This window comes from Carettochelys insculpta, chromosome 7 (assembly GCF_033958435.1).
Source record: "Carettochelys insculpta isolate YL-2023 chromosome 7, ASM3395843v1, whole genome shotgun sequence".
Lineage (NCBI taxonomy): Eukaryota > Metazoa > Chordata > Testudines > Carettochelyidae > Carettochelys > Carettochelys insculpta.
In genome coordinates this window covers 10,775,920-10,800,504 of record NC_134143.1, presented here as the reverse complement: position 1 = coordinate 10,800,504, position 24,585 = coordinate 10,775,920, and the positions used below count along the sequence as shown (strand labels likewise).

General features: G+C 40.8%; 1 protein-coding gene across 4 annotated transcripts in view; it reads right to left on the bottom strand.

Annotated features, from left to right (window-relative positions):
* VCL (vinculin) overlaps positions 1-24,585 on the bottom strand; it is a 104,265-nt gene that overhangs the window by 8,737 nt on the left and 70,943 nt on the right. For 2 of the 4 annotated variants that reach the window (XM_075000005.1, XM_075000007.1), the window contains exons 7-18: positions 22,466-22,559; positions 20,753-20,900; positions 18,341-18,494; positions 16,445-16,620; positions 15,197-15,387; positions 12,681-12,880; positions 11,921-12,049; positions 10,474-10,623; positions 9,644-9,752; positions 8,272-8,574; positions 7,546-7,670; positions 5,435-5,620 (exon numbers count right to left, since the gene is read on the bottom strand). In XM_075000005.1, coding sequence (XP_074856106.1) covers positions 5,435-5,620; positions 7,546-7,670; positions 8,272-8,574; positions 9,644-9,752; positions 10,474-10,623; positions 11,921-12,049; positions 12,681-12,880; positions 15,197-15,387; positions 16,445-16,620; positions 18,341-18,494; positions 20,753-20,900; positions 22,466-22,559 — 1,965 coding nt within the window. The remainder of the gene's footprint in view (positions 1-5,434; positions 5,621-7,545; positions 7,671-8,271; positions 8,575-9,643; positions 9,753-10,473; positions 10,624-11,920; positions 12,050-12,680; positions 12,881-15,196; positions 15,388-16,444; positions 16,621-18,340; positions 18,495-20,752; positions 20,901-22,465; positions 22,560-24,585) is intronic. The other 2 variants (XM_075000006.1, XM_075000008.1) reach the window with 1 other exon arrangement.

The window sequence follows — 24,585 nt, the reverse complement described above, 5'->3', positions numbered from 1 at the left end:
CTCAAATCAATGATCTTAGATCTGGTTGGGGTAGGGTCCACACCGCTGGTCTGCCAGGGGGTCCAGAGCACCCACAGCCACATCCACACTTGGCTCAGTGCACATAACAAAATTTATTCCATGTATGGATATAAAAAATTAGAGGGACCATTGATCCACACCACTGTGGGTCAACAGGATAAATAAATAAATAAATAAATAAAACAAACTCTACTTGTTGATTCCTCTTACTCTTCTCATTCTAGTGGAGTACCAGAGTGCACAAAACACAGATCAGTCATTGATTTATCATTCCTGTAGTCGATGTGATAAATCGATCCCTGCTGGATCAACTACTGCCCCCTTGATCCGGCCCATCATGAAAATGTGTCATCCACAGTACACAGAACAAGGAGAAGAGAAGGAAAAAACCCCCACAAGAACAGGGGAGAGCATTTTTGGTAAATGGAGTTATTAGTGTTCATTAACAGACTGAAAATGGACTGTGAATAAAGAATGTTTAGAGTATAAATGTATGATAAAGAGGACTCTTGTTTTGCCATAATGTTACAGTTATTTCCAGTTTTGTGAAAAAATGATTTAAGTCATTACAAGCAGTGCCTATAATACAGAGTGCAGGGAAGATATACTAACAAAACAACAGCATACCATATTTTGCATGACATGGTATCATAGCCAACAATTCCAAGACAATTTTATTTTTACATAATTACTAATCACATTCTTAATACCAGGGGAAGGGAGTGAAACAAGCCAAATAATTCTTATCAAGAAAATATGTACTTCTAGTGCGCCTTTCTTTTTAAGCAAGGCCTTGTATGGTCAAAATCTACAGCAAAAAAGCATTGAAAGGGAAAAGCTAGAGTTTATTCTCCATAAGTGACTCATTAAAGTTTCAGTCACACATAGCATCTTCCAGATATTATACAACGTAAGCCAGTTCTGATGGAAGATGGGCTTTACAATTCTCTGTGTGGCAGCCTAATTTAACTCACAAACCCAAATGCCAAAGCTATCGTGATATAGATAATGCAACGGAAAATAGCCATATTTTTGGGGAAACTGACACACACACACTCACATGGGAGGGGAGAAGTCCAGGGCCTTCCCAGTAAAAAACAATATTTGTAAAAAGAAGAAATTTGAAATTGTTTAATCTTATAAATACAGTGCCTTAAAATCCTGATAAAAAGATGTTCAGTACCCATATTCCCTCACACACAAAGATATAAAAGCAGTTCGTTGTGACAAAAAAAAACCAAAAAAACCCACAGAAGTCAAAGATGGGCTTCATGCCCTGGGAGCCTCCCTCAACCTGAATTTCAGCAGGCTTACGATGAGCAGTATCTTGTGTGACATGATCTGTCAAATCCCACACACCGTGCTTAGTGTCTGCCATGCTAGGTTTTCTCCACAGGAGAAGGCCACCCACTGTCACTGCAGTGGAAAGTTTAAACTATGAGATTCTGTAAATAGCTTTTAAAAATCTTTACTGCTCAAGAAAGCATTTTAAAACTAATCTCCAGAGAGAATCCAGGATCTGTAGGGAAGAGCTGGGTGAAAGGGCACACGCCACTGGACCTTGCAATTTCCTGCAGCTGTATTCATGGGGTCAGCTCGCTTTGCAGCCTTTGTGACTTTATGTTTTAAAAGAATGAAGGAAAGACAAAAGGTTAGATTTCAATTTCCTGGTTGTGTTGGTCTGAGTCACCTTTCTTGAGAGGTTATGAAAACATTGGTTTATAAACCAGGGATCCCAGCACTGAGAATCATGTTATTTTTTTAAGTTGTATTGGTGTTTTGCTCTGGTAGGTAAGTATTTTAGCAGGCATATTTCTTAACAAATAAACTACATGAGATATAATAAACATTTCAATACTTATTGTATTTAAATTGTCATCTTCAGAATCCAAACCATTAAACACTTTCTGAAAAGCAGAAATTATAATGCATTGTCCATTAAGATGGTTAACTAGGTAAAGGAACACTCATTGTGGGATGTGAACACACACAGGTAACCATAAAGCAAGCAGAAGATATACTGAACCTCTCTTGTATAACACAGCTCTAATCAGAAAAATAACTCCAAAGTGGATCTGAAGGATTTCATTTTTATTACAACGATTTCCAGATCAATTTTCATCATTTTACAGGTAAATGGCCTTTTCCAGATCAGTTCATCTAACTCATTATGATCTGTTTACTGCTTTGCATATCATCCAAAACAATGGTAATCCCACACACCAAATTCTGGCTTAGAAGTCACACCTGGGAAAGCACACAGTTGCTTCCTAGATTTTGCTTCTATAATTGTAACATGGGTAAAAAGTTACTTTGTTCTACAAACCAGAACAAACTCCAGATCACATTTTCAAAGCATCACAGTCAATATAGGTAAGAAAAGTAAAGAGTAGGAAAGAAATATTTCTGTCATTGTATGCAAGCATGACTGAATAAAAAAAGAGGAGTGAAGTCCCATTTTTATACCATCACACTTCTGACCTTAACTGCATCTTACAGGAGAGGGACAGCTCAGTGGTTTGAGCATTGGCCTGCTAAACCCAGGGCTGTGCGCTCAATCCTTGAGGAAGCCATTAGGGTATGGGGCAAATATATGTCAGGGATGGTGCTTGGCCCTACCAAGGGGGCAGGGGATTGGACTAAGTGACCTCCCAAGGTCCCTTCCAGTTCTAGGAGGTGTGTGTATGTGTATTTCCACACAGCACATTTGCACAGCTAGAAAGGCTGTCCCCAGACTTAAAACAACTCAGATCACAACTGCTGCAAGTTTCATCTTCCCAATTTCTGTGCTAATTTGAACCATTTAAATGGAATGATCTTTGACCTCAAAGCCATACAGTGGCTTCTATTAATAAGGTGTCTTAAACAGTGCCTTCCTAACACACAGCAAAGATTATAAATCTTCTGGAAACAGAGGGCTCAGAAGAGTTAACTTGATGAGCTACTTACAATCACCCAATCTAGCATAACTGGTTGGTTGCTGTGATGTCCACTAGACCTACTTTTAGTAATTTTAACAAAGCCATCTGCTCCCTAGCTTAAAGGGGGCGGGGGGGGGGGCAGGAATCAATGGTGCTGACACACCCTAATGTGCCTTGAGGACCAGTCAAATCCATGTTTGCATACAATGTAAGGTGTATTACACCAGGCCTGCCAACGGGCATTTCAAAGGGGCCCAGAGCTCCAGCCACTGCTGCTGCTTCTTTGGCAATGGCTGGAGTTGTGGGCCCCTCTAATGTACCATGGCAGCACTGCTCTGGCTACGCACAGCTGTGAGCGGGGTGGAGCCAGGGGTAAGCAGCGCCACAATCTGGGCAGTGCAGAGAGTTAACTGTCCTTGGCTCTGCCCCCGACCCCCACCTGCTCCAGGGCCCACAGAGGCTATTGGCATCATTGTGCATTACAATAGCTCTCCACATAAGACTGACCTTGAGAGAGCTGTTCTGCTATTTTATGTTTTGAAAGTAAAAAGATTCCGATTTCTCCTGCTCCAATGACTGACGAATAGATATCCAGTGGGTGGGTATAAGCATTAAAACTGAGCAGCTTTGCTCGTTAAGGGATGCTAGGATAAAGAGCCTGTCTACTTCTCAACCTAATTCTGTGGCAATACTTTTCATTCTGCAGCCACATGGCACACACAGGGGGTTCTGCAGCATCTTCCAATTGTATTTTCATATTTAATTTTTAAAAACTTTGTAACTGTGCACTTTGTTTCATGAGATATTAGGTTCCATTTATTTTATATTGCCCTGAACATTTACATTCTCAGCACACTCCAGAACTTAAGGTCTACATACGTTCAGCTGCTGCTGACCTATAATGTACACTTCCCTTCTGTTGTGTGTGTTCATTCCAATTGCTGTAGTAAATCCACCCCTCTCCAGGGGTAGTAGCTAACGTGAAGGAAGACCATTTCCATTGACCTAGGCTGCTTCTACACTATCACTCTCCTGTCAGAGGTGCCATGGTAATGAGGTGCTAATGTGCATATTCATAATGGCAGCTGCGCAAATTTCAAAGTGCAGACTTTGAATTGCAGATTGACTGTGTAGATGCAGGCAGCTTCGATATAACCACCCCACTTGGACATTCCCATACTCCCACCTAGTTCTGTGGAAATAAGGGAATGTCGAAGTGGGATGCTTATTTCACAGCCGCCCCCATCTTCACTGTCAGTCTGCAATTCAAAGTCTGCACTTAGAAATTAGTGTGGTTGCCATTATGCTTATGAGGTGCTGAATATGCACATTAGCACCTCATTAGCCTGCTTCGAATTGCCTCATTACCATGGCACCTCCTACAGGAGAGTGATAGCGTAGAAGCAGCCCTAGATGCATTTACAGCAGTGGTTAGGTCATTTCAGACACCTCAGCAGATCAGCAGGCCCACGGGGCAAAGTGGGCAACTGCCCCAGAGCTCAGTGATTAAAAAGGGCTGAACTCCCACCTGCTGCTAATGCAGCAGCGGCACTTGCCAGAGCCCTGTCTGGTTTACTCTGTGGGGCACTGAAGACTGTCCATGGAAGGGTATCCCCAATCACACCTCTTCCAGCCAAGGCCCCACCTCTTCTGGGCGAATGGAGCCTTTCCCCCTCCCTCCAGCCCCACCTTGCCAAGGGGCCCAGAGACTTTGTCAGCCCTGCTATACATCAATCAGGGCGTGAAATTTTTCACAACCCTCAGCAATGTAGCTAGCTACAGTTTTTGGGTAGACCAGGGTTTAGCAACACAAATGTGTAAATTCTGTTATAAGGCAGGATTTGCTGTTGGAGTAGAGGAAAAGAGGAGGGGGCTCCTGCATCTGAGAAGCTATGGAAGACAGTTTGGGTTTGTGGTGTGTTAGATGCTTACAAACTAGTTGACGATACTGCCACTGAAATTCACTTAGTTTTCAAAATGAACACCCCACCGACACCCATGGAGTCCTTCATGTCTCTCAAAGCCATTTCTCACATCATTGCATGGATTCCAGCCAAGAACCGTGTCTCATCCAAGATTACTCCTGTCACGTCTGTGGGAAAATTGGCAAGGCACAAACTGGGCTCCTCACCACTTCAAAATTCCCCAATGAACCCCTTTGGCAGACATCATCCTCCCATAAAGGCATAGCCAAAGAAGCCTGAGAAGTATACAAGTTTTCTTCCCAGACAAAGGCTAGAAAAATGAAAATCTGTAATCTTCAGCATAATGCTCTGACAAATAACCAGCAATTTAATCATGGCAAACAGAATCCCAACTACAATGCTTTGTTTTATCCCAGGAAATGAATGGAATGGCAACCGCTGACCTTGGGATTCTAGTTTCTTTTGGTTCTACATCTTTTACTATTTCTAACTGCCAGAGATAAACACCTTTCTTACATTAGTTCTTAAAAGCAATAGAAATGAACCCTTTTATTATATTTTACTTACCTTGCTAGACCATTTTCTGGCTTCATCATGTAGCTGCCTGGCAGCCATCATCATGGGCTGATTAATCACCTCTCCTGCTTTCTGCTCTGGGAACTCCTCATCCTTCTCTTCAGGTGGAGGAGGTCTGGGTGGCGGAACTTCGCCCTCGGGCAGGGGTGGTTTTGGTGGAGCAAGTTCATCAGTCAGCTATGCAAGAAAGGAATAAATACATTCAAAATATAATGGCACAAAACAGAGTAGCAGGCTATTAGACATCTTCAAGACAATGAGGAGCTCAGGCTGTCTCAGATTTAAGGAAATCTCCATCCCAAAAAACCAAAATGTTGTCAAAGCAGTTTACGCCTTTGCACACAGAAGGCTGGCCCGCTGACTGTGGTGCTTTTTTAAAATTTTTTTAAAGTCTAACACAAATGTTTTCCCAAACCAAACAGAGCATATAGCTTTGACAGTTTGGTCAAACTCTGTTTTTTTTCCTTTAACTTAAATTCAGATGGTTGCCCTAGACTATGGTTTCCCAAACTGGGTGGGGGGAGGGGGGCCATGAAGAAATTCTGGGGAGAGTGTGAGGCAACCCAGCTTCCCCCATCATTCTCCTGCCCAAAGAAAAAGCCGGCCTTTGCTTCCAGCTCTCAGCCCCTGCCATTTTATGTGGGTGACGAGCACAGCCACTATAAAATGCAGGCAGATGGCAAAAACCCATGTGGATCTAGCTGCCTCCTGCAAAGGGGAGTGACTGGGTTGGGGAGAGAAGTGGGACGAGATGGGGTTAGAGTGAGGGGCTAGTGGTGCCTGGCTTTGGGGGAGGGGAGGGGCGCGGAAGTGGGGGCTCACAGGGCTTAGGCGGCTGGCCCCAGCATAATGGGACTCCAGAGGCAAGGGCTGGCAGGTGGGCAGCTGGCCACAGCAGTTCAGGGTCCCCAGCAGCTGGTGGGCAGGCAGGTGTGTGGGCGGCTGGCCCCAGCAGCACGGGGCTTGGGCGAGTGGCTCTGGCAGTGCAGGGCTCAAACAGGCAGGCAGTTGGCATGGGCAGCTCTGGCAGCTGGCACAGGGCTCAGGCAGCTGGTGCTGCACTAGGCACCCACAAGAGGCCAAGAAAAACTATTTGTAATTATTTTTACCTTTAAATAACATTTTTATATCAAGTTTTTGTGTTTATTTAAAATTACAAATTGAATTTTTTTGTTAAGGAGGGTTGGATAATGGTAAAGAAGGGGGTGTGCGAGAGTTTCTCAAAAATCAAAAGTGGGGGGCACGATGCTGAAAAGTTTGGGAACCACTGCCCTAGTCAAATGATGTCCAATAGAAATTTCAGGATTGCCACAGTCCCGCCCCACACAGCCAGTGTCCCCTCCCCGTCAGAGCCAGGCACAAACCCTCCCCTCCCCCTGCAACTGCCAGCAACTCACCACAGCCATGGCCACCACTCTGGGGCCACTGGGCCCCACAGCTGGAGATGGGCCAGCTGCACCAGGCTACACCCACTTGGGTAACCGCTGCTGCCATGCACTTGTCCCACCAACTGGTAGAGCACATGCACAGAGTGGGCAGAGAGGACTCCAATTTGACACATCTCAGTGTCTCTTTCACCACATGTGGCGAATGGGAAGCGTACTGGACACTGCTGCCCTAGACTAATAGCTGCAGTAAACATATCTCTTCCCTCTTGGAAACTCGTCTCAGTTAAGAAACATGGATCCTGCTAAAGAAAACCAGCTCCAGATCCACTTAAATATCTCAGTGCTAGTCTATAAATCAAGCAATGGATTGGTGTCTAGTGGTTATAAAGGTTGCCTGTCTCCCTCTGGCTGCTTCAGGAAGAGTTCTATGATGTTTGCACCTCATTTCAAGTCCGCTGAAATCAACGGAAGATTCTGCCATTCAGTTCAGTGGTCTTTGTATCTGGATCTATTATGAGATGCTCCAGTCTTAAGTTAAACTTCTATAAAAGGATCATCAAAATTATTTAAAGTGAAAACTGATGTCCAGTACATCCCAAGATGATGCCACCTGAAGAAGCGCCTCTGATGAAAGTGTTAACTATCACTGGTGCAATAAGCACTTCACGAGTGCAACTCAAAAGAACTGTTAATGAGAAATTCAACTGCACTTACATGAAGCTGCTCAATATCAGGGGGAGGAGGAGGAAAATCAGGTTCTTGAGGCTGGAAGGCTTCTCTGACTTTTGCCACAGCTCCCAAAATCCTATAACCAGAATCCAGGAAGCTTTTCTGCAAAACTGAAGAGAAGATCCAGAGCTTAAACTTAATAGGTCCTTGGCATGCTGCCTGCCTGGGGGCTTGAAAGCACTGCTCTGAGGAGTACTTGCAGTTTGCACGATTGGTGGTTTAAATTATTCAGGTACCTTCAAAACTTAATTACAAAATATAAATGACAATGTTGCAAAGTGAATTTTAATTTTGGAATGCTAATTGTAGAATAGGCAACAGGTTTAAATGAGTACCAGGGCAGGAAGAAAAATCCACTATGAACAGCTAAAATAGAGTCATGCACAAACATGCAACATCTTACCATATGTACGGAGGGCTTCCTTGCCAGCAGGTTTCAAATATTCACCATGACAAATATCATAAGATACAAGTTTCTTCATAAGACGAAAAAAATGGTAACAAAACTAATGGCTTAGCCTGTTTCTTTGAACTTACTGGTGGCTTTCCCATTGAATTTAACGGTAGCATTAAGTTGTGCACACCTTGATCGCTCAATACCGGGTTTTAGAGGTCATTGATAGATGGACAAGGAGAAAAACGCATAATCTGAAAAGCTTCAAGCATCAAAGCGGGAAAATGTTTGAGAGAAGCGCTTTCCTTAATGCTTACCAGGATCAGAAATGTTTCCTGCCACAGCTTTAGCATCCATTACCATTGGTGATATAGTTTTGCTTAGATCATCAGACGCTGCCTTAACAGCTTCACGGAATTTGGGATCCTCTGAATTTTCAACCTCCTTCTTGGCCACTAACAGGATCCGGTTTGCTCGTCGAGCAATGCTGGTGGCACCAGCTACAAGCATTTGAGGTTGGATATTGGCCATTGCAACTTTACATTTGTCTAGGTCTTTCTTAATAGCTTCTTCCGAGGCATCCAGCAGAGACTTGGTATCAATTGCTTCATCTACCAGCCCTAAGATAAAAATTGAACATGTTAACATTCATCTTCCATGCACAGAAAGGGAGATGGGTATTTACAGCTCTGGAGGTTGTTCAACTTTGAAAGTATTTACTCCTCTAGATGTAGCTAGTTCCTTAGGGCTTGTCTATACTAAGCAGAAGATTGACCCACTCAGGGTTGATCTGCTGGAGTTTGATTTTGCACATCTGGTACAGATGTGACAAAATCCATCCCTCTAGGGTCGCCAGTTGGCCCCTGTACTCCATGCTACTGCATGGAGTAACAGATGTTAACAGGAGAATATAAAGACTAAGTCTATACTGGGGAAATAAGACGATTTCATATGCTGATTCTAGCTATGCAAATACCGTAGCTAGAATTGCATATCTGAAATCAACTTATTTCCCTAGTACAGTCTTTGAATTAGATTCAGATTCTAGATTGCTAATCAAGAGAAAAGTGTGCCAGAGAAAGTTACATACAGTAACACAAAGATTAAGATCATTCTGTAGCATCTGTAACATCTTAAATTCTCCAACCACTGCTATAGATCACTTTGAAAGAGGGAACAAGGAATGTCATAGCTAGAACTGTTATTGCATGAACAGTGCATACAGTGATCAATCCACTCATGCCTGTCCGTCATCCACAGAACGCCAGCAGAAACATACACAGTGGAACAGAGCTCAACAGTCGTCTGCTACTCTGTAGCAGAAAGAACAAGTCGCATTAGGAAGGGTGACTTTTAGAAGAAATTTTATAATTGACAAGATATGATTGACTAGACAGCCCATGGTATCTGAAATATCATGCTCAAAGTGCATTAGAAATGCCTAGGTATGTTTGAACTAGAGAACACTGAGCCGGTATAAGTTAGCAGCTTTGAAATAACAATAAACCAGTACTGGTTTGTATTATGCAACATATGCATTTTCCTGGATCACAAGCTGCAGGCCTGTTATTTATTTAACAAACAAAAATCTAGTTGTGCAGCCTTTTGTGCACATTTAATCAACCTTCGCAGTAGAAAAATGCCAAGAATTTGCAATGAATAGCAAAGCTTTTCACAAGAATTCTTTACCTGTCATTTTTTCCACATTATCAATCCACTGGTTTTTCATCGTCTCAAAATGTTCATAAGCAGCTTGATTCCCAGGATTTCTTAAAAGGATACGTGCAGCTGATACTACCTGCAAAATGTTGAATATTTAATACAAAAGTTTTCTTATACAGGGACACTCTTCACTGACTTGAAAATATACCTTTTTAGACAACTAGATGCCCAGTTTCATACTTCTATTACTCATATGTTAATTTTAGTTCCACTACCAAATGCCTTCAAGTGGCACAAAGAATTCCATGTGAAGAGTATTTAAAATTTCCCTTAGAATCAAGTATCTCAAGTTGTAATTCATGTGCCACATGAGAAGGTACGCTGTCATGATAAAATTTTGCTCAAAGGAGCTAAAGCATGTAGTAAATAAAGTAGTAAAGTAAAGAAGTAAATATCAAACAGAGACTTATGTAACTGAACAAAAAATGCTTTAAATAAAAAATCATTTTAAGAAAAATACATTCTTTTCTACTTACATATTTGATTAGAAGTCTTATTAGAAGAACAACTCACTGAAATTACTGCCCAAATGTTGGAGAGCATGCAACTTTCTCTGTCTATTTATCCTTAGGTGTGTAATAGCTAAACACACATCCTCATCTACATAGTTCCACTTTAAAGTGAATGTCACAGCACAAATACATACAGAGTTCTCCATGTTAGTTACACCTTAATGCAAATGCTACTGGTAATAATATAACCAACATCTTGTTTGGTGACTGGGATCATACAAAAAATTCCTTTGAAGATTAACAATGCCAACCAACTTAATACAATACTGAGAGGAGTAAAGAGACCTGTGGCGTGAGTTCTCTTGCTGATTTCACAGTTGCTTGAATGCCTTCCACGGTGGTTTTATTAGCAGTTCCAACAGCAGCTGCTTTTTCTGCTGTTGCTCCAAGTCTAGCGGCATGATTTTCAAAGTTTGCTGCCCTTTCATCAAACACCTGTGAGAAAATGAGGGACAGAACATTGATAACAGTTAATGTTCTCAAAGAGATACTTTTTCTACTCAGAGTATAAAGCACACACATCACCATTACATTTGACCAACTAAATATATTTACGTTAGACATAGGGGAGATGTGAACTCAAGACTTCCTATTTGCTAGTCAGATACTTTTACGAAGAAATATCTTGGGACAGCAATGTTTTACTTTGCAAGCCTTACATTACTGCCAATTTTTTCTAATCAAATTAACAGACATTACAAACAGCTAAGCCATACAGTATAGCTTGTTGGCAGTGTGTTATCATACTTCCACTAATGCATGGTACTTCTTACGTTATTCTGCAGTAGAGCTAGCAGGAATTCCTGACACTGAAGCCTCAAAGGCATTTTGTCACAGAAGCTTTAGATCCACATTTCCCTAGGAATTAATTTGCCTACCAAAATTAGGTTTCATTGGTGAGACGAATGCAACACATGCCAAAGATTACAATGGTCATTCTTGATCTAATGGATTAGAAATAATTGCAAATTTCATAGATATTTAATAAAGGTTTTAATGTGTTTTATTTAAAAATAAGAGAAATAAAACAAAAGAATTTTCCATGGAAGATTACAATAAAGTGGACATTTACTCTAGAAACTAAAGCATGCTAAACAGAAAAATGTATTTCTACACAAAACACACATACTCTTTGTTTTAGGGACTTGTTTTTTGAATATGTACTTTAGTCTTAAAAAAATTAAAGTAAATTAAACAAAAAAACCATATCCAGTAGTAAAGCCAAGTTCCCAGGCATCAGCTCTGGCCCTGTGCCAACCAGCTGACCAAATACAACTTCTAAGTATAGCACTTTGTACGCGTTGCACAAAGCTAGTGGTCAGAAGCATAGAAGTCAAGTTTCGTAGTGGGGAAAAAAAATAGATCTAACACATTGATACATTCTTGAATGTATATGACCAGTATCTATTACCTGTCAAGATATAAAAATGATTGATTAGTTTAAATATCCATCTGCCATACAAGTAGCTTAGGAATGCTGAAAGCATCATGACAGCACAATCCTAGGTAAGATCCTGGGATTTACTGAATGTTTATGGACTGACTTTTCCAATGAATCATGATACAACCTTCAGCTCCCAGTAGGTCAGACGGTGGCATCAGACTGCTCTTCCAGATTTTATTTGCAATAATGGATCAGAAAACTATGAGCAAAGATTTGTCTTGTACAACTGTACATTTAAGTGTAAGAAGCTTAGTGTAAGAAAATTCTGGTAGTCCCCACCACACTTACCTCATCCCTATTGGGTGCATCAGGAGGGGCAGTGGCTGCCACTGCCAATAGTTTAATTGGGGTTGTAGTGTCACTAAAAACATCAGAAACCTCCTGGGTCATAGCTTCTTGCATCCTTGTTTTCAAATCCTTAAAAACATGGCATAAATATGAGATTTTGTAGGACCTTCGAATCTCATGTACAGCATTCTTGCAAAATTAAAGTTCATGGGACCACACAAAATGGCAACCAATTAACAGAAATAACCTCCACCAATTATTTTTAAACACTACTTCTTAAAGTCATCTGTAATATTAACATTTTAGCCATTAGTCATTATAGACCAAATTACCACTGTGGGAATAAACAGTACCATGTGAGACCCTAGATGGTCTTCAAATAAGTAGTTGCTGCTGTGGTATTCTAGGCAAGTTAAAAAAAGAAAAACTTGGCCAGTTTTCTGAGCATCCCATCCTGGTGCTCATCAGGAATCACAGACGGAATGGAGTCTGCAAATTAGTCTGCCTGTCCCATAGCATACCAAGAACTGGTTCTCTAAAGAAGAAGGATGTCAAGTGCTCCAAGTCTTACTGAAACAGTGCAACTCTCTACACCCCCAGGAAAAGCTGCTCTCACAGTCAAGCAGTCAGTGCAAGGTTTCCTATGCTGCTCCATACCGAATTCAGTATTTATGTACCCATTCCACCTGCATGAGCAAAGCCTCCTCAGCACTTACACTGCTCTTAAGTGGTGACAGTTCTGCAGATACTGAAGTTTTACCTTCAAAGAATCCTGGAGCTGAGTGGCAACTGCTCGAGCCTGAGGAGACTCTCCTTCTCCTCTTGCTGCCAGATCAGCGAGCTGGGCGGCCAGCTGTTCTACACGATCACATTTAGCAAGGAGATCTTGACGGTAAGGTCCCATCATGACATTGGCTAAACGACGACCCTCAGCAACCAATCCCCGGATTGCAGCCTGGCCTGCAACAGAATTAAGTACTTCATTACTTCACAGACCTTGGCTCTGGTTGGGATTCCGGGTGGTCTTCCCAACTCTGCTGAGTGAACCTGACTACTATGATGAATGAGATTATAAACCAAATATATAAAACTTCAATTGAAATTATTTGTGAACAAAAGCTATACTGCTGTAACAGTATAACCAATATGCTTTTTCTACAGCCATATTGAAATGGCCTTCCTCTACAGCCAGAATGAGGAGCAGCAGCCATTAATTGTCGAGCTACAAGTCACATACTCAGATTCCATCTGAAATCTCATGACAATAGTGTCACCTCAGGCTGTTAAAAGGGAGACCACATCCTAATGCCACCCATTGTCTCCAGATAAAGAAAGCAGATCTCAAGATATCTAAAAGCAATGAAGGGTCCTGTGGCACCTTATAGACTAACAGAAAAGTTTTGAGCGTGAGCTTTCGTGAGCACAGACTCACTTCATCAGATGCTGATATGTAAAGAAAACTTAGCTAATAGCTTTTGTCTGGCAAGCAATGACTTATCAATAGCTGAGATTGTGGAATCACCATTCTATGGTACCAAAAAAGCAGTAAAGTAGCACTTTAGACTAACAAAATAATTTATAAGGTGAGCTTTCGTGGGACAGACCCACTTCTTCAGACCATAGCCATACCAGAACAGACTCAATACTTAAGGCATACAGAACCAAAAATAGTAATCAAGGTTGAGAAATCAGAAAAAAAATTATCAAGATGAGCAAATCAGAGAGTAGAGGGGCGGCGGGGAGAGCGGGAAGTCAAGAATTAAATTAAGCCAAGCATGCAAAAGAGCCCCTATAATGATCCAGAAAATTCACATCCTGGTTCAAACCACGTGTTAATGTGTCAAATTGAATATAAAAGAGAGTTCAGCAGCCTCTCATTCTATGGTGATTGTCTTCACTTTTCTACTGTTTTCTGTCTGATCTCTGTCTGGTTTGTAATTGTTCCTGTATGCTGTATAATTTGCTAAACAGGATTCAAGTTTCACTACTTAAACTGGAGTCCAAGAAGGAAAGGAAAGCAATAAAGAACAATAATGATGGAAGAAGGAACACTTTAACGGAAGAACCTGGGAGTATTCACCCCCAAGATCAACACTGCAAGACCCTGAGGGGTGGCAACCAGTATCCAGAGATTGACTTTGTCTGTCCCAGCAGGGGAAGTCTGCCTGCCTTATTAGGATTGGTGAGTATGATAGTGTGTGCTTAGCACGTATTCTGCTTTCTTGGCAATTGCAACTAAATAGAGAATAAGAATATTACTGTGTAAGGCTTTTTCAGTGGCACAGATCCTGCCTACGTGAGCCCTAGGAATTGGGTAACGGTGGGAATTTAAATTAACACAAGGTCACACCTTGAGCTCAATGGATTGGGTGAAGGTGTGTGTGTCCCTGAAGTGTGGAAGGGAAAGAAATTTATGCAGGTAACACTACCAGCTAGAAAGCTGGTCAGAAAACTAGAAAAACACCACAAATGTGGAGGAATGGTGATTAAGCATTTGTCTTTGTTAATATTTCACTGATTTTTCCACCACTTCCCATTATTAACAATAAAACAACTCCTGAATCATTACTATGTGCCTGCAAGTGACATACCATGACGATTTGATTTTTCTTTATTATTTTCTGGTAACAAAATGATACTGCTGTTCAATAAGTTTGTGCAGTAACTATATGAAATGATGCCCTACCCTTAAGGCAAGCCTTATATCTACTTTCAATTTACATGGGAGCTAATGTCCTAATTTGCAAGACAATATACAAATGTGCATACTAGGCATGGTACTTGAAATACAAACAATACAAAGCAGTGTACAAAATCTTACATTGTTTTGCTCCTAGTTATACGTATGGATATTAGAAAGTAATTTAAAAGGTATATATCGTACCACTTGTTGACTCATCAATTTATTTTTTGGTGAGCACGGTAATTTTATATCAATTTTATTTAGAATAATAAATGCATGTTAAATTCACATATTCACTTAATCTGAGCATCACCTTAAAAAGGCCCTGAAGTTTTCATAACCTTTGGGCTTCTTCTACCTTGCAAGCTCTCCCATCTTTGATACAATGCACATTTTCTTCTGCTTAAGTTCACGCAGAGGATCCATTACCACACTTCACTAGCAGGAGCACAGAATGCTGCCATGAGCAACAGGCTCTACAAAATACATACCTCTACATCAACCAGAAGTTTCAAATGTGCTAACAAAATCTCAGGGGAAGCAGTTTTACTGTTTTAATTTGTACCCAAGCAGCAATTCAGCATACAGCTCACCTACTCCACGGTCATCAACTGTAGGGTTGTCAATCCATCTTTGGGCTTGCTCAATCTTGCCCTCCAAATGAACAGCTGCTTTAACTGGTCTGGTGTTTGCTACTGCCCTGTTCGTTTTAGACTGTAAATTCTGCAGTGATGTAGCTACTTGCTTAGCCAGTATCCGGGCCTCTGGAGAGTCTCCTTTCCCACTGAAAAAACACAAGAAATACAGCTGCACTCATAAACTCAAGTGAAATCAATACAAGATATTTAATACTTTTGAAAACAGACTTATCTGTGATACATTTATTATTGTGAATTATCAAAGTTTGATTAAATGATACATATTATACGCACAAAGACAGAAATTAAAAATGACTGATTGACACAAAGCTCTATTTGCAGAGTTAGAAAGATATCAACGCACAGATATAGGGTAGGAAAATCTGATGAAAGCCTTATGTCTAAAAGCGCTAACTACAAAAACGGAAAAGGTGTCAGATTGTCTATCAAGACCACTATTGACTCACACACACATGTAATGTAACCTTCATCTTCTACTATGCACCTGCCTTTCAGATCCAATACTGAAACACCATCTATTGTGAAGCACTGAACTAAAGCTGACAGACCTTTGTGGGACCATTTTAAAGCTATGTTTTTTTTCTAAAATTTATCTCTAATAGAACATAGGCATAAGGATTAATGATTCAAGTGCTTGAAAGATCATCTGATAGTTTGGTAACCTTCTTAAAGGACCAGAATTGTAATTTGTCAAGGCATCTGTACAAAAAAAATGCATGGAGTGCAACATATTTAGTATTACAGCCTGGGCAAAATTCTGTGTTATTCTGAAACTCCTTTCTACTCTTCCAGTAGTGCAAAAAGGTCACTTTCTCGCTATACCTTGCCCATGCAGAACTCCTGTAGCAGGGGACATAGATATTTTCTTACAGGGGGACCTCAAGCCACCTGTACTTCAATAGTAGAGCTATGTGAAAGGAAGGAATCTCTTCCTAGAAGCCACTAGTCATTCTGAAGTGTAAGAATATGATAGTCCCTGTCCCATGCAAGTACTTTGCTCCATGCAGGAGGAAACCCCACAGTACAAGACATTCATTTTCAACAGAACAGCTAATTATACTATCAAGATGCGAATTTCTCTATGCAACTACTTTGAATTTCTTGATCCACTGAATGCATGCACTCAAAAACTGGCATTGCAAGATGCTCTGATACCACAATGTGCACTGTACAGATACATACTGTCTTCGTAGGTCTGATAGTTTAGCTGTCAGAGCAGAGATTTCTCCCAAGGAACGCAGAATGTCATCTCTTTCTTTGGGGTCTTCACACAGTTCTGCAATTTTCCTGGCTTCAGCCATAATCCCACGAATATGTTCTTCCCCTTCACTTCCACCATTAGGGTCTGCGAGCCAGTTCTTCACACAAATAAATGGGTACAATAAAGATTAAGATGTCCATTTATATAAAATCTTTTAAACAAGGGAATTTCACAAAAAGTTCTTATATTGATCACATAGCATGATATTCTAAAGGTGACCAGATGTTTTATTATAGGAGGCAATCCCTATGAAGTTATATACATCTTAGCTACCATTGTCAAGTCTCACTTACACATCGGGTTTTCACAAGTAATTTTAACTAGAAGTGGCTTATAGGTCTCAGAGGGGTAACTGTTAGTCTGTGAGTTCACAAATAACAAGTGCCTTTAAAAACTAACAAAACTTACACATTTATTAGGTAATGAGCTTTTGTGGGTAAGACCCACTTCCTCAGGCATGGGAGTAGGCAATTAGAATCCAGGGTTTACATAGCAGGGTAAGAGGAAACAAAGGAGGAGACAAAGGGGGTCACCTGTCACTAACAGGACCAGTAGATGAAGCAAATTAAGTTAAGTGGGATGTACGCCACTCCTGCAAACATCAAAGGTAGGGAAAGTGCCCTTGTAGTGCTTAAGTTAATTGAGACCTCTGTTAAGATTTAAACTCTTAAGTGGTTTGAGTATTCACAATTGTTTTATACTTAGATTTCTCATAAGTCAGATTTATTTTAACAATGTAGATTTATAGAAATCTCTATGTTGTCCAGTAGGATGCTGGATAATAGTTCTATTTTAAATAGAATTAATGGAGCCCATGACCTAACAATTCAAGATCATGTTTTGCTGTCATAAAGAAGGTACTCCATAACCTTCCTCCACTCTGAAGCTGAATAAAACTACCCTCTTGGTGAACAATGGACTGTTTTACCATTTCCATAAACTCAGCAGCACTCAATCTGTCTCTGTGCCTTCCACAGAGAGCCCCAGGGAGTTCAACATTGCAAATAACTTCCATTGGATTGTCTCCAAAATTCTTAGACAAAAATGTAGTCAAAATTAAACTGTGCCTCTCCCTCTCTTCAGAAACGTAGCCGTTTACATCTGTGTTGAAGAATTTCCATCTTTTACAGAGAGGAGAAGAGAGGCCGGGTAAGTGAGAAATTGTAACAGAACTGCTGGTCTCCAACGAGGTAGTGTGATCAGAAAGAAGAGACACATGTATGCTCAACAAAGTGTCCCCAGTATATACCTCATGTAAAATAATCACCTTGGCTGTTTCTACACAGGCCACTTCCTTCGGAAGTGACATGTTAATACACGGAGCGAAAGATGCTGATCAAGCATGGATACAAATTCCCTGTGCCTCATTAGCATAATGTCATGTGATTTGGAGTCCGGAAGACTGTTCTTCCAAACTCCAAAATGCTGTGTAGAAGTGCGGCCCCTGGAGGGCTTCCGGAAGGATGTGCTTCTTCCAGAGGCCCCTTCTTCCCAAAAATTTTCAGGAAGAAGTGGCCTCCAGAAGAAGGACTTCCTTCCAGAAGCCGCCCCCGGGGCCACGCTTCTACATGGCATTTTGGAGTCTGGAAGAACGGTCTTCTGGACTCCAAATCACGTGACGTTATGCTAATGAGGTGTGAGGAATTTGCATCTGTGCCTCATTAGCATCTTTCGCTCCATGTATTAGCATGCCACTTCCAAAGGAAGTGTCCCATGTAGAAATGATGCTAGTGTTTGGGGACAACTGCAACAGCTCAGCCCAGTAACTTAAAGACACAGCTCGAGGGATTTTTAGAATTCATAAAATTACAAGGTACCTGAGCAGCATCAATTTTTTTAGCAATTGCCTGCTTAGAGTTGGTCATGGCCTCCAGTTTGCGGGCTGCATTTTCCACTTTTGCTGTAAGCAAATCCAGACCTTGAGACACCTGCTGAGCTTTCTGCATGGCCATTGGTGTAGCGCCTTGTCCTCTACTCAAAAAAAGACAAAGATCACCACAAGAGTGTCAAACAAAAGGCTTTTTATTATTAATTATTAATTAGGATTATTACTACTACTACTACTACAGAAGGTAGAAACAACTCTTTTCAAACTTTTTATCAATTACTGATACAATCATATTGCAAAGGTGTTCAGGAGACCTATTTAAAAAGTATGCTGGGGAGTAGGAACAAGAAGGTAACAACTCATGTGTCTCTTAAAAAAAAAACATAAATGGTACCCATCTCTTTCTAGAATTGTACACCTAGAATTTCTAGAACTGTACATATAGCATCAAGACAAGAACTGATTTTTTTAGAAGGTACCATAGTATAATGATGAGAAAGAAAGGGCATTATGACAGCAGTGTGCAACTGTGGCAGGGCCCAGTGGCTACTTCCTCTGTTCATTCCTCAGAGGTGTTCCAACTCTTCTAGAAGTGTTTAAACAATGGCACTCGGGGCAGTAATGCTTTGCCACTTCTCCATATTGCCTTCAGCATGGAGGACTGGATAAAAATGTGTTTCGTAGACAGACTCTTCCTTGGTTTCCATGTTTAATTAGTTCAAAGACAGAATACTGAAAAACACACAGGCTCTTTGTAGACATCTTACTAATCAGAACTTGACGGAAGTTTATTGAAATACATGTAGAAGATCAGCAGGGCTCTGCAGGAGAAAAACTGAGCCCACTACAGGTGACTGATCAAACATTTAAAAATAAAGTATAATTTCTTAATATACAAGCCCAAGAATCTTACAGTATCAATGGGTTTGCAGGAATCTCAGGTTCTAAGTGTCTGAAGGACTAGGGATCATGAAGTGATTTTTCCTCTTCTTATATGTAATATCTGGCTTTGTTTGCTTCTCATCCATTGTTCACTTGGGCTGTGTCTACACAGGCTCAAATCTTTGAAATATCCATATTTCAAAGATTACTGATGAGGCGCTGAATTAAATATTCAGCACCTCATTAGCATTAGGACGCTTCCGGCCGCAGCACTTTGAAAGCACTGCTTTCGAAAGCGTGCAGCTCGTCACGGCTACAGGTGGGTCCTTTTCGAAAGGACCCCGCACCTTTCGAAATCTGCGGCAGGAAATGTCCTAACACTAATGAGGTGCTGAATATTCAATTCAGCGCCTCACTAGTAATCTTCGAAATGATCTGTGCCCGTGTAGACACACCCTTGGAGTCTTTTGCCAGAAGAGGACATTTGTTTTACACAAGTATGAAAATCATGGTATTTTTGAAGTTTTGTTTTACATGCCCTCCTCTTACATTTCCAATGCCATTCCTGGCAATGTGCAAGATGCATCAATATTTCAAAAGAAAATAAACTGTGCCAGGAAACCACTAGTATCTACCTAATGGATCACTGGAACAGTTTATTTTGTTGACGCAAGATCAGTGCTAGGAAACTGACAGTCTTCAGCTACACATCAATTTTGTGTCCTCATCCACCAAAATTCAATTATAAAAACTTCATTATGAGGTATTTTATAATCCTCCTGCCTTTCCAGGCCCCCTGACATTTTGACAGAATAATAAAAGTTCAAAGTGCTCTACAAAACATGATCTAATTGATCGGATTAGGCCACCATACATTCAGCTGCATCTGGTATAAAACTACTCTTCCAGTCCAAAAAAGGAATTTCCTTATGAGACAGACAATGGGCCTAATCCTCTTCCCACAACATTATGAAAGTTTTAAATAAACACCTACAGTCAATGAAGATACACAAATGGACAACTGATATAAGCAAAAGACTACAAGGCCAAATGCGAAATAAAAACAAAAACCTGTAGGTGAAGACAAACTTCTATATTATTTATCAGGGTGACGAGCAGCTGCTTTCTTCTGGTACATCAGCCTGGCAACCCAAAGGACTAGGGTGATATGAATAATATGCAATGTGTGGATTTATATAAGGTACCTATGCGTGTGGAATGATTTATACCTAGCTGATTGCCCCATTTCTGCTTGTTGATTTTCCAAGACAAATCAGATTGCTACATGTCTGCAATTAAGTGAAGTCCGAATGATCTAATTCAGTTATTTTGTCTGCATTGTCCCAAGAACACTTGTAAATAAGAACTGACATCACCATGTGTTTTGTCCCTCTGGAAGACAACCAACATAATGAGTCCATGCTTCCAAACGTAGCCTGTTGTACCACAGTGATAAACATCACAACCTGAACAACTATGTACTTCAGAGACACTGTAATATTAATAATAGAAGGTTTACCTAGCTCGGAGATCAGCCACTTGATCAGTCATCTGGCCTAGCATTTTACAGGTTCCCAGAATCTCTCTGCGTTCTTTGCCTGCACACAATTCTCCCACTTTCCCAGCTTCATCAAGGATCTGCCTTATGGCTTGCTCACCAGCATCCCCTAATATGCAGAAAACAGTCAGTCAATAAGTACACTGAAAGACGCTCATTACTTATTAAGAGGAAACTGCTAGTTCAACCATGACATGCTGCACTAATCACACTTCATTCACTAAGTAAAGGACATTAATTGAAATAACTGGATGGGCGCACAAAGTGCAAGAAATCCAATACCATATAAATCTGTATAATAAGACAATGTCCCTGCAACACCATAGTGTTGCTTTAAAAATATATCCTGTCCCATGGATTAGGCATGAAATGAATCCCTAAAGGTGGGTTCATTTCTATTGATGAAGCATCAAAATAAAAGTTTGGGAATATAAAACACATTTTATAAAACATGACTTTGGACTGGGAGTAGAGTGTGGTGGGTGGGGGAAATGGGGACTACTTTTCAAAGCAGGTTTCTTGGTGTTGGAACACAGTAGTTCTAGAGTTTAAATTCTTTTTAAAAAAATGCCATGAAGATTTTGCAGGCACCTCCAGCATTCATAGAACACTCATATATATTTTTAGCAATGACTCAGTGACAGGGCAACAAAACAGTAGACAGTGGATTTGGGATTAATGAGGTTACTTCAATGAAACTGAGTACACTGCATGACTGATTTTCTTTTTCAATCTAGAAACTAATTTATTTCACTCACTTCTTAACATTTAATAATGTCTTTGTATAATGATGTACACACATCTTAACACAATAATTAAAAATCAATGTGTAAAATACAAACATTCTTTTTAAAAGAAAGAAAGTAGCCAACCCTGTTAAAACTGGATTGTATTAGTAACACCAAATGATATTTTGTAGGATATATTTAAATCACTTTTAGTCACAGGAAATCAGAGTTGCCAAGGTTAACTATATAGAGGGAGGGGAGAAAGAGAGAGGGAGGGAGGTTTAGAACAGTCACAGTTTACACAGCAAAAATTCCATTGTTGCCACTCTGGCGTAAATAATTGTTTTTAAGTTGAAATCTTTGATGCACTAATGAAAAAACAAAAACAAAAAAAAACCAGGCAATTAGTTACATTGAGCTGCAGGACAAAGATCGGATTTTTTTTAAAAAAAGATATGTCAAAAACAGCAGTTTTATACCTTAAAAAGATATTTCTGGTAAGATCAGAGGGTGAAAATACATATAAATAACAATGGAAGTATATTCTGATCATTACTGTATAGAACTAAAGGTATCAAGCCCGGAGATGCAGAAGGGAGTCACATTTTCCCATGTTAACTGTAACGTATTACACTTTTTTACCGGAAAGGAAGATAAATACAGTATTAAATATTTAACACGTTTCCTAGAAGAAGGGCAAGAAAGATTTGTTTACATGCAGCTTGAACTCTGTGATTTGGACAACATCATAAAAAACTAACCAAAGCACTTTGCATATAAATCATTTTCTTACAATTAATATTTGAATGAAGGAACATCTGTGCATTTCTCTTCAACATACTTCACTTGTAATTAGCAATATACCAGCATTTTGTCTTTAAAAAAAAACACCAATAATTTAGGCAGCAAGACTCTAAACACTACATGAGTGGAGTATGACTATTACCTGGTGGTGCACTGGGATCCCTTAGCCAGCCCTTTGCCTGGTTTATCTTCGAATCTATTAAGGCCAAAGCTCTCTTCATGGCTTCAGTATCCTTTACAAAAGAGAATCCTTCACAGTCAATCAATCATTCTCTTTGCCAATGCACAGGTATTAAACGCAATCAAAGCTGGCAGCAATGAAGCTTAACACGAGTCACTTCTAAACTCCTATGAAAACAGCTCAAAAATGTATTGGATAGCAGCCGATTCTTTGTTCTTGAGCATTTAAGCCAACAAACAGATTTTCATTTCATTCAAAACGCAAAGAACTCTTACATGCAAGATCTTTAGTTATTTTTATTGTTCGGTTATTTACCCAGTGCTACCATTCCTGGAGGAAAAGAAAATGCAACGATTTTCAGATATAGTAGTTTAGAAATCAGGTTTACTAGTGTATGCCAAGATTCTGTAGAAACTACAGTGAATTTGACAAAAAGATTATGGTTTTCAGATATTTTCAGAAACTACTTGACCCTAGTGGAAATGGTCAACAGGTCAATGACAATTTTAATGCCCTTTTTTGCCTAATCTGTTGAACAGCTACATTTTTGGAATTCATCTGCTCTTTGAAGTCGGACACATACTGAGTCACTTTTGAGGAGACAATAACAAAGATAGGAAAAGATACAGATTTACCATCAACTATTATAATTCAGAAAATAATAAGAACTTTAAAATCAAGAGACTTCAAATTCATGTACATGTTAAGTCCTTTATAGTAAGCATAAGCTTTATCTACTCTAATCATGGCAGTTAGGCTTTTTCTGGGAAGCTCTATTCCAAACCCTAGCAAAACTATTGGATCACTAACACTCCAACTATTTGAGAGGCCAAAACTTTTGAGCCCTGCTTTCTGTTTGCCAGTGTTGATTTGTTAATTCTCCACTAGAGGCCACTAAAAGTTTTCTATACAACACAGTAGGACAGAACTGGAACAATCAAATGGAAAAAGCACAAGGCAGGGTCAGAACAACAGCTCTTCAATAAGCATGTAATAAAGGTAACTTAAATTTGTTAACTCCAGATAATGGTTTCCCAAACTTGGGGGGCATGCCCCCCTGGGGGGCATGAATACATTCCAGAGGGTGGTGTAAGGTGACCCAGCCCCTCCCATTATTCCCCCCACCTGAAGAAAGCCAGCTTTTGCTTCTGGCTCTCAGCCCCTGCCACTTTACGTGGGTCACCCGGTACTGTTGCTATAAAAAGCAGGCAGCTGGTGAAGACCTATGTGCAAAGATGAGTGAGGGTGGGTTGTGGGGCAGGAGGAGGAGGATGGGGTTAGATGGGCTGGGGGTGCCTGGCACGGGTAAGGCAGATGGGGTAAGAGAGGGAGGCTGGTGGTGCCTGGCTGTGTGAGGGGGAGGGGCTCGGGGGGGCAGCTTGTGGGGCTTGGGCAGCCAGCCCGCTTGCACGATTCACGGGGCTTCGGCAGCTGGGCCCAGCACTGGAGGGCTCAAGCAGCTCGGGCTGGTGGGCGGGCGGCTGGCCTGGGCAGTGTGGGGCTTGAGCAGCTGGCCTGCAGCTGGTGTGTGAGTGGGTGGCTGGCCCTGGCGGCATGGGGCTTCGGCAGGTGGCTCTGGCAACACAGGTCTCAGGTGGGTGGGGCAGCTGGCACAGGCAGCTGGCACAGGGCTCAGACAGCTGGCCAGCTAGGGCTGCACCAGGCACCTGCAAGGGGCCAAGGAAAACTATTTGTGCTTATTTTTAATTTTAAATAACTATTTTATATCAAGCTTTTGTGTTTATTTTAAATTACTAATTTAATTTTTTGTTACAAGGGGGGTCAGATGATGGTAAAGAAGAGGTGGGTGGGTGTGAAGCTCTCTCAAAAATCCAAAGGGGGAATGATGCCAAAAAGTTTGGAAACCACTGCTCTAGATTATATTAATGAGGTGCCCCAGCCACAGATTCCCATCTTTATGACAGCACCTTTATGCAGCGCTCTGATACTGAACATAGTATGTCAGCATAATCGTCCCTTCCTCCCGCACACACAAACCCAATGCACCCAGACCAGATATCTCAAGAATGCAAGATGCTTGGGACAGATTTCAGTGTCTTGTACAATGAAGGTTATACTGG